This window comes from Leuciscus leuciscus (genome assembly GCF_965113295.1).
Source record: "Leuciscus leuciscus genome assembly, chromosome: 7".
In the NCBI taxonomy this organism is placed as follows: Eukaryota; Metazoa; Chordata; class Actinopteri; order Cypriniformes; family Leuciscidae; genus Leuciscus; species Leuciscus leuciscus.
Window position 1 is genome coordinate 25,059,246 of NC_138731.1, and position 9,375 is coordinate 25,068,620.

At 41.7% G+C, this 9,375-nt stretch overlaps 1 protein-coding gene across 1 annotated transcript; it reads right to left on the reverse strand.

The window, feature by feature from the left end:
• Nucleotides 1-7,940: 7,940 nt before the first annotated feature.
• On the reverse strand, nt 7,941-8,651 carry LOC309502955 (gamma-crystallin M2-like; the record flags this gene model as incomplete). The annotated part of the gene is made up of 2 exons (XM_082175629.1): nt 8,442-8,651; nt 7,941-8,213 (listed from the first exon to the last, which is right to left on the reverse strand). Exons 1-2 carry the CDS (start codon nt 8,634-8,636, stop codon nt 7,941-7,943), a joined length of 468 nt encoding a protein of 155 aa, XP_082031755.1. The 5' UTR covers nt 8,637-8,651.
• Nucleotides 8,652-9,375: the final 724 nt, after the last annotated feature.

Sequence of the window (9,375 nt, forward strand, 5' to 3'; positions counted from 1 at the left end):
ATCTCATACGCTTGAAATGACTTGTGTTTGGTTGCACAAATCATGACTAGAAAAATTTGTTTAAACATGAGGCATGAAAAAAGTAGCTTTTATAAACATGTTTTATAATTATTTATTAAGCGTCTGGTACCATTTCCATTTAATGCAACAACTTCACATATGTGATGCCTGAACTGGAAAAAACTATTTATTGTCTTCTAGCATACAATATTTAATTGCTGTAATGCCTTCTAATGTCTTTCAGAAGACGACCTAGAGGACCATATCTGTGCTTGTGTCCCAGCCAGTAAGTCCACTCAATAAAAGACAGATGTTCTTTTAGAAGCTGCTCTGTCCTGTTTCCCCTCAGTCGCCAAATTTGGCTTTTGTAGGTTAACCAAGCTCTTTCAATATGTTGCGTGTGTCCACCATGGTTTGGATCAACAAACCATGTGCTGTGGTTTACTGAGTAGTGAGTGTAACCAAGACTCGATAAAGCTCTGTAGGATCTCCACTCGTCGCTTAAAATGGTTGACCCTCGGCGAACATGTCTTCTAATGATGGGAAGCAGGTGATTTCTGGAGCGCCGTTCCACAAGCCGCAAAATTGGTCGTCTTCTTTGACCATTTATGGCCAGCATGCCAAAGACCCACTTCTTTCTCCTCCATTTCTGACCAGCTCTTCCTTGTCCATACTACAATTACAAAAACAACATAAATAACTTCATATCTTAAACAAAAAACAAATGTATTAAGATATGCCAGTGCAATTTGCAGAAAAATTTCAAGAGTTACTCTGATCTCATCCATGTCTTTTTTTCTTCAGTGGAAAAGAAATGTAGGTTTTTGAGGAAAACATCTCAGTATTTTTCTACCTAGAATGGACAACTAACTATCCCAATGTTCAAAGAAGGTTCAAATGTCCGTCTCAATGCAGCTTCAGAGTCTCTACACAATCCCAGTCGAGAAATAAGGGCCTTATCTAGCAAAACAATTGGTCATTTTCTAAAAAAAAGAAACATTTATATTTTAAGCACAATTGTTCATGATGCGGTGGTCTGCAACACGCTGGAAATTATGAATTATGATGTAATTCTGTGTAAAAAAATACTGAAATGTTTTCCTCAAAAACCTAAATTTTCTAAAATGTTATTTTTTTCTTTTCCACTGAAGAAAGAAAGACATGGATATCTTGGATGACATCGGTGTGAATAAATTATCAGGAAATTTTCATTTTGAGGTGAACTAATCCTTTAAGCTTTTTCTGTGAAACTGGGGGTAAAAACAAGTAAACGATTAGTATTTACAACTCCAAGATGACTCGCAGCAGTATCGTGTAATTAACTAGTTGAATAATCTCTACTGTTTAAAGTAAGCCATCATAAATATGGCCAAGTGTCACTGCTACTTAAGCTGTTGCTTGTTCCAGGCGTATTGTTAAAATCAGTCATGATGAATAAATATCATATGCAACCAAACACTGAAGTCATTTTAAGGTTTTGGGGAAGTTGTAGATAGTAATTCCTATAGCAGTATGCATTAATACTTGATTCATTACTAGTTAGTTAACATGATCTTCACTTTAGAATACAGATCCAAATAATTAGTAATTCCTATAGAAGTATGTAGTAACACTTGAGTCATTACTAGTTAGTTAACATGATCTTCACTTTAGAATACGGATCCAAATAATTAGTAGTTCCTATAGGGGTATGTAGTAACACTTGAGTCATTACTAGTTAGTTAACATGATCTTCACTTTAGAATACGGATCCAAATAATTAGTAGTTCCTATAGAGGTATGTAGTAACACTTGAGTCATTACTAGTTAGTTAACATGATCTTCACTTTAGAATACGGATCCAAATAATTTGTAAGTCCTATAAAAGTATGCATTAACACATTGAGTCAATTAATGCATTGAGTCATTACTAGTTATCATGATTCCATGCTGTAGTTACTAATGAAGAGCCAACCCGAAAGGGTAGAATCATCTAATCATTCACAGGATATATATACACACACATATTTATATATATATATATATACATATGAACAAAGAGACATACATAAAAACAATTTTGAGAGGTAGGTTAAATAATAAAATAACTGGTATTTGGATGGCTGATGACTCAGTATGTTCCAGTACTCACCATGATGAGTCTAGTTATTCAAAGCCAGTCCAGAGGAATGCCGGAAAATCGGCCACAGGGTAAGTGTTCCAGACAAGTGCATTTATAAAAACAATTCTTAAAAATTATTTAGTTTATGAATAGTTCTCTAAAAGACAGCAGTGCATAGGCTAATTATTGACAGCTTTCCCAAATCATAAGTCTGCTACGCTACTACATATTGATAATTAGTGTACAGTATCTAGCAGTAATGTTAATCTAGTGCTATTAATTTTTCCTGCATTATTTATTAAGTTTTGCATGAATTGTGAATTTTTTTCATTATTTCTCTGGGAAGTATTACATTTTTTTTGTTATTGATTAGTTATTAGTGAACTACCACTTAAATCTGTACAAAATTCAGTAGTTCTCTGGGAAGTATTAAAAAAATAGTAGTTATTGATTAGTTAATAGTGAACTACCACTTAAATCTGTGTGCTATTACTTACTAATTCGTTAATCAGAGTTACTTGTTAGTTAACTGTAGTTACTAGATTGTTAACATTGTGTTACTCATTTGTTCCTGTGTAGTTATTCATTAACGAAGGATCCGTATTTTAAAGTGTTACCGAATTTTGTTGTCAAATATCTATTCCGAAGCTGTAGGGGGAGCTCTAAAGAGAAACCTGCGAGTAAAAAGCGAGAAAACAGCGAAGAAATTGCCAAAACTGCATAGTGCCACTTTAAGAGCTAAAAAACAAGGTCAGAACCACTTGAGGAATACAGCAACTTCAATAAAATACCAACAAAAACATAAGATTATCCGCGATTGACTATTCTAATCTACTGACAGCCTTAATATTAAAGGATATGAAGTAAAATAACTCACCTGTTTGTCCAGATTAAAACAAAATGTTGATTGCATCCTCCGTTTGAGCATGATTTGATTCCCACAAAATGGAGAAAGAACGACGCAGGAGATGGAGAGATTTTATCACCTCAAGGCAACTCGGAGATGTATTAGAGCTAAGACTCATGAGTTCCACTGTGGTATATTTGATGAAAGTCGTAGCCAAGGGGCAGCAAGCAGTTGCTAGTATCCTAGCTCGGTTTGCTAATTCCATAACAGTGACAGGAGGCCAGGAAGACCACAGCACAGCAAAGGAAAAACGTCTTTTGGATAGCAGTTTCAGGAACCAGCAGAAATGGACCTGACGGGGGATCCACGGTTGGTCACTGTACTTCAGTAGCAGGTGTCGTCTGATGGGTTGATGGTGTAGAAAAGTTTGCAGCGGTGAGCAGCATTAGACAGCCTTGATAAATACAGCAGAACTGAGCAAAACAGCAATTATGATCCCGACACTGATGTCTGGGGTGACCAATGTGTTTAGGCTGGTTGTAGAGCATAAAATCCACAAAAATGTCGGTTAGATCGGAGATGAGAAGCGGCGACAAACACGCCAGCGTCCTCTCAGCCCCCGGAAATGTCTTACGATAATCTTTTATCAGGCTATGAGAGCTTAAGTAGATACAGCATTACTGTCTGGTTTGGTAATCTGTCTGTGCAGCTGAGAACTAAACTGTTCCGGATGATTCACACTGCTTGGAAAAGTATTGGTGTTAAAGAACAGACATCATTGCAGACTATTTATGAACAGGCTACTTTAAGACAAGCTAATAAGATTGTCTGCGATCCATCCCATGTTTCGTATACAGAGTATGAGTTGCTGCCTTCTGGGAGGAGATTTAGAGATCCTCGTGACAGATGGAATAGATTTAAAAACTCATTTATTCCTGTGTCTATAAAACTGCTTTTTCTCATATTGCTGTATTTCTGATGTTATGGTTCGTTTTATTATTGTTTGAGTTTCTTGATTATTGTCTGTTAATTGTGAACTGACTGCAGCATGGGTGATGGCCCAAGACAAATTTCCCCATGTGGGATAATAAAGTTTTACCTTACCTTACCTTACCTTACCTGTTGCATCGTTGTTTACTTGATCTTTTGTTCACTCAGATCTATAATTGTGGGAACAGATTTCAGATATAATCTGACACAAAGTTGTATAACTCAACTAGTTTTACTAGAACTTAGTGCTGAATTTGACACTGTAGATCATAACATTTCTTTGGACAAGGTTGACAATCTTGTGGACGTTTGTGAATCATATCTGTCAGATCACCACCACATTAAATGAGCTATTTGACTTAACACATGAAAAATGTATGGTGTGCCTCGTACAGGAGGTCACACCATCAATCTTTGGCCTTTGGGTGTTCCTTGAACACTTTCTTTTTTAGATGATTTTTAGGAAACAAGGTATTAGCTTTTTTTGTTGTTGAGGATCTGCTCTGCATTCCAAACCACATGAAATTTCAGTTCCCCTTCAGGGAACTACCGCTGCGTTGAAACGTGGTGGGAACGCCTCCAGCGTAGTGCGTCTGAAGCATGAATGAAATCAGTCAATGGCGAGACGGAACGTAGTAGGCGGGTGACGTCACCGACCAGGAAACTATAAAGCACCCCAGAATCACAAGCGTGACAGCTTTTTGTTACTTCAGCAGCTCTCTGTGTGTGTTTGAATCAGCAAAGAAATATTGTGTGTTTGTCTGTTTCTAGTGTGACTAGGCAGGAGTTTTTCACTATATATTCCTATATAAAAAAAACAATATGAGCGAAGTAAAAATGACGAGCGAGCAACAATATAGGAAGTGTGTTCCCCCCTGTACTCGTTATATCACAGGTGGGGATTCACATCAACTATGCGTTGCTTGTTTGGGAGTGCAGCATGCCCAGTCAGCTCTCGAGGGGGCTGATTGTGAGCATTGCGAGCGCCTTCCATTAAGAACGCTGCGCTCGCGGCGATCGCTCTTTGAGGAGGGCGGTTCGCTGCGCGCTCCCCGCGGCTCGGGTCCCGCTTCTGTCGAGGCAGAGCGGCGGCGTCAGTCGTGGGGTTCGCAAATGGATCTCACCGCGGGGTTTGAGACGGGCCCCGCCCTATCTCAACCTTCACCGGTGAGATCCAGTGCCCCTATCCAGGCTCTGGAAGCACGCTCTGCGGTTACTTCCGACCCGGATGAGGCACATGATGTTCAAGTCCTTCAGCTATCCAGTTCTGAGGAGCTGGATGTTGAAAGTCTTGCAACAGATGAGACTGGAGACTCGTCATTCCAGCAACCTGCTGAAGATGAGCTTATGAATGTTTTATCTCGTGCTGTTGAGAAGCTCAGCATTGATCGGCCAGTTGATAGGCAGGAGTCTAAACATAAAAGCAAACTTGATGAGAGATTTCTGCCGTCACGTTCTCAGCCTTCTCGTCGGTGCTTACCTTTCTTCCCAGATCTTCACACTGAGGTGTCGAAGACCTGGGCTGGACCGGTTTCTAGCAGAATTTATTCCGGCCCTTCCCACCAGACCATTAAAAAATACGTCTGCGCTGGTGGGAAAGGCATACTCGGCAGCGGGCCAGGCGGCTGCGTGCTTGCATACGATGGCTATCATGCAGGCATATCAGGCCGATCTGCTTAAGGAAGTGAGTGAGGGGGGAGAAATTTCTGCTCAAACTATAAATGAGCTCAGACAGACAGCTGATTTAACTCTCCGGGCCACCAAGGAGACCTCTAAATCCATCGGCCGGTCTATGGCAGCCCTGGTGGCCACGGAGAGGCATTTATGGTTGAATCAAACATCTATGAAAGAGAAAGATAAATCTCTCCTTTTAAATGCCCCTGTGTCTCCTGCTGGCCTCTTCGGTGATGCGCTATATTCTGTCACTGAGAGGTTTCAGGAAGAAAAGAAGCAGGCAGCTGCATTTCATAAATTTATCCCGCTCAAAATAAAAGTTTCTGGGACTGCTGAGCGAGGGCAGTCCCAGCCGCCGAGTAGCTCATCAAAGACGCGACCTTCGCGGGGCAGGGCTGATCTGAGGACAGTCATTGCCTACTCCTGATAGCCCCGTTCTGGCCGGCCCGAGTATGGTTTTCGTACCTTGTGTCCCTCCTCGACGGCTCTCCCCTGGAGATCAGGAGGGACCTACTATCTCAGGCGAGTGGGTCGATCCTTCACCCCCGCCCAGAGCTATGGAGACTGTGGGCTTGGCCTCTGAGGGGGCTCAGCTCATAGGTTCGGGTCTCTCGACTGAGGTCGTTGAGACCATTCTCCAATCCAGAGCTCCTGCTACAAGGAAGTTATATGCCGCGAGGTGGAAACTTTTTACCTCTTGGTGTGGAGAGCGCCAACAGGACCCAGTTAACTGCCCGGTTGGTACAGTGCTGGAGTTCCTGCAGGATCGTCTCTCCACGGGGTTATCCCACTCCACACTGAAGGTGTACGTGGCGGCCCTGGCTGCTTGCCACGCCGCTTTGAGTGGAGTTTCTCTTGGGAGACACCCACTTATATCTCGCTTCCTTCGTGGCACTTTGAGGCTGAGGCCAGCAGTACGCACGAGGGTGCCATCATGGGACTTGGCCATCGTCTTAGAGGGTCTCTCCCTAGCTCCTTTCGAGCCCCTTGAAGAGGTTTCCGAGAAGTTCCTTACTCTCAAAACTATTTTTCTGCTTGCCAATTCGTCTCTCAAAAGGACCGGAGACATTCAAGCACTCTCGGTTGCTCCCTCGTGCCTGGAATTCTCACCTGGCATGGCTAAGGCTTTCCTCTATCCTAGGCCAGGTTATGTTCCAAAAGTTACAACTACTGTAGTTAGACCTGTCATACTGCAGGCTTTTTGTCCTCCTCCGTTTCTGACGTCGGACCAGGAGAAACTTAATTTGCTCTGCCCTGTTCGGGCTCTAGATGCGTATGTCCACAGAGCTGCCCTGTGGAGGAAGTCTGAACAGCTGTTTGTTTGTTTTGGGTCGCCCAACAAGGGGTGCCCTGCATCTAAGCAAAGGATGAGCAAGTGGGTGGTCGAGGCCATCTCACTTGCTTATGAGTCGGTCGGTCAGCCTTCACCTTTGGCTGTACGGGCTCACTCCACCCGGAGTATGGCTGCTTCTAAAGCTCTCCTTTCAGGAGTTTCTCTTCAGGACATTTGTGATGCGGCAGGCTGGTCCTCACCGCACACATTCGTCAGGTTTTATAGTCTTGATTTTAGCTCCACTCCTGGGGCGCAAGTTCTTTCGTCAGCCTGTGCGCCTTGATTATACACTACGGAGACTTGCTCGTATGGCGACGTGGGTATTGCGTTCCCACCGCGTTTCCACGCAGCGGTAGTTCCCTGAAGGGGAACGTCCCGGGTTACGTATGTAACCCTAGTTCGAACGGACGCTGCGTGTCTTTGCCATACTCCCGGCATCCCCTTGGATCGCTTGCTTCAGTAACATCAGAAGCTGTCACGCTTGTGATTCTGGGGTGCTTTATAGTTTCCTGGTCGGTGACGTCACCCGCCTACTACGTTCCGTCTCGCCATTGACTGATTTCATTCATGCTTCAGACGCACTACGCTGGAGGCGTTCCCACCGCGTTTCCACACAGCGTCCGTTCCCTTCGGGGAACTAGGGTTACATTCGTAACCCGGGACGTTTTTTATGTCGGTGGACTACATTCATATCTAACAAAGGGTACTACTAGTCATTTGACCTGGAGTTTTGATAAGTGTGCTATCGAAGCAAAGTATCGGTAGCTTTTCATTTGAAATCCAAAATCCTAATATTAGCACAGGATGTATTTAAAAAAAATAGAGTATACAATACAGTAATTGATTATTCTTTTTCTTTTCTTAATTTGTTTTGCATCATGAGAACTTTGTTTGTTTGTGCATTACTCATGCAGATATTGATATGGCCTAATGATTTTCAAGACACAATGTTAGTGTTCTCCTGAAATAGTTTTATTATTAGACACACTGGAATGCTAGTACCAAGAGTCCATGATACGCCTCATGCTCATGAATCTCATGCCACCCATATTGCTGAAGCTCCTGTACTCTCCAGGCCTGAAGTAGGACATCCTGCCTCTGTAGTGGGGCTGCTCATACATGAGCCAGTGGCCGTCCATCACATGACAGGACTGGCAGTGAGACATGCGGTAACGGTCCATGGTGTTGTCACAGTCATCCATCATCTCGTACATCTGACCCATGAAGTTCTCCCTCTCATAGATCCTCATTCTGTAGGATCCCCTGTGCTGTAGTGGAAGAGAAGTCCATTATTTTCAAGTTTGTCAGGCAGAATGAACATAAAATGTAAATATCTATCAAGATAGGTCTGTCTCAAATCACCATTCTTATAGGATCCTCTGTTCTTTTCAAACATTTTTCTCTAATCCCAAAAACTAGAATTAGTTATCTGATTTATGCTTCTAAATAAATATGATTTTTTTTTTTTATTACAAATACTTCAATGTGGAGCTCACCATGGGGATCATACGGCAGGACCTGATGCAGTTGCTCATTCCAAACATAGACATGTAATCAGCGTACTCGCCCCTTTTAAAGAAATATCCATTTCCCATGTAGTTGGGATGATCATACATCATCCAGCATCCACTCTCCACTCTGCAAGAGTGACAGCGACTCATGTAGGAGTGCATGTCAGCACAGTCGCCCATACAGTCGTAAGAGCGACCCTGGAAGTTCCTGTCCTCAAAAAAGGTGACCTGAAAAATAAAAGTTTTAGTGATTTAAAGTAAAATATACCAAATAAAACGCATATGAAGTTAAAATATGTGTCAATGGCAGCTGGAACAAGGTTTACCTTCATGGTTGTGCTGTCTGATCCTCAGTAGGAAAGTAAAAGCTGAAGCTGATTCTGGTTGTTGACTGACTGCTGTCACCTGTGCTTTTATACTAGACCAAGACTAAAGACTATACCGCACCTATTGTTAGTCAATTCCTGACTGTGCAAGTTGGAATAGAGGCCATTCTAGCTAAACATTTTTAAACATGATATACATTTTGGTATGTATGTCATAGTGTTCACATTTTGTTAGGACAAATTATCATAATTTTCTAACATTTACATTAGTCAAAAAGAATGTGAATCTGTAAAACACTTAAGTTAATCTAGGTTAATGTTAATATCTGTATATTCATATTTTAATTAAATTGAATAAATTAAGTTCTATAAATTTATGTGAAGGGGTTATCAACAAACATTAACAATAGTTGATTTAATGAACAATAGTATGGTGTATTCATAAATTAGCGGTAATGTAGTGATTGCTGAAAAAATATTTTGTGATAACACATATTTTTCTTAACAAATCGAATATAATTGTAATGTTATTTTAATTCTTAAAGGTCCCATGACATGCTACTTTTTGTAGGCTTTAATCTAGTCCTTAGTGG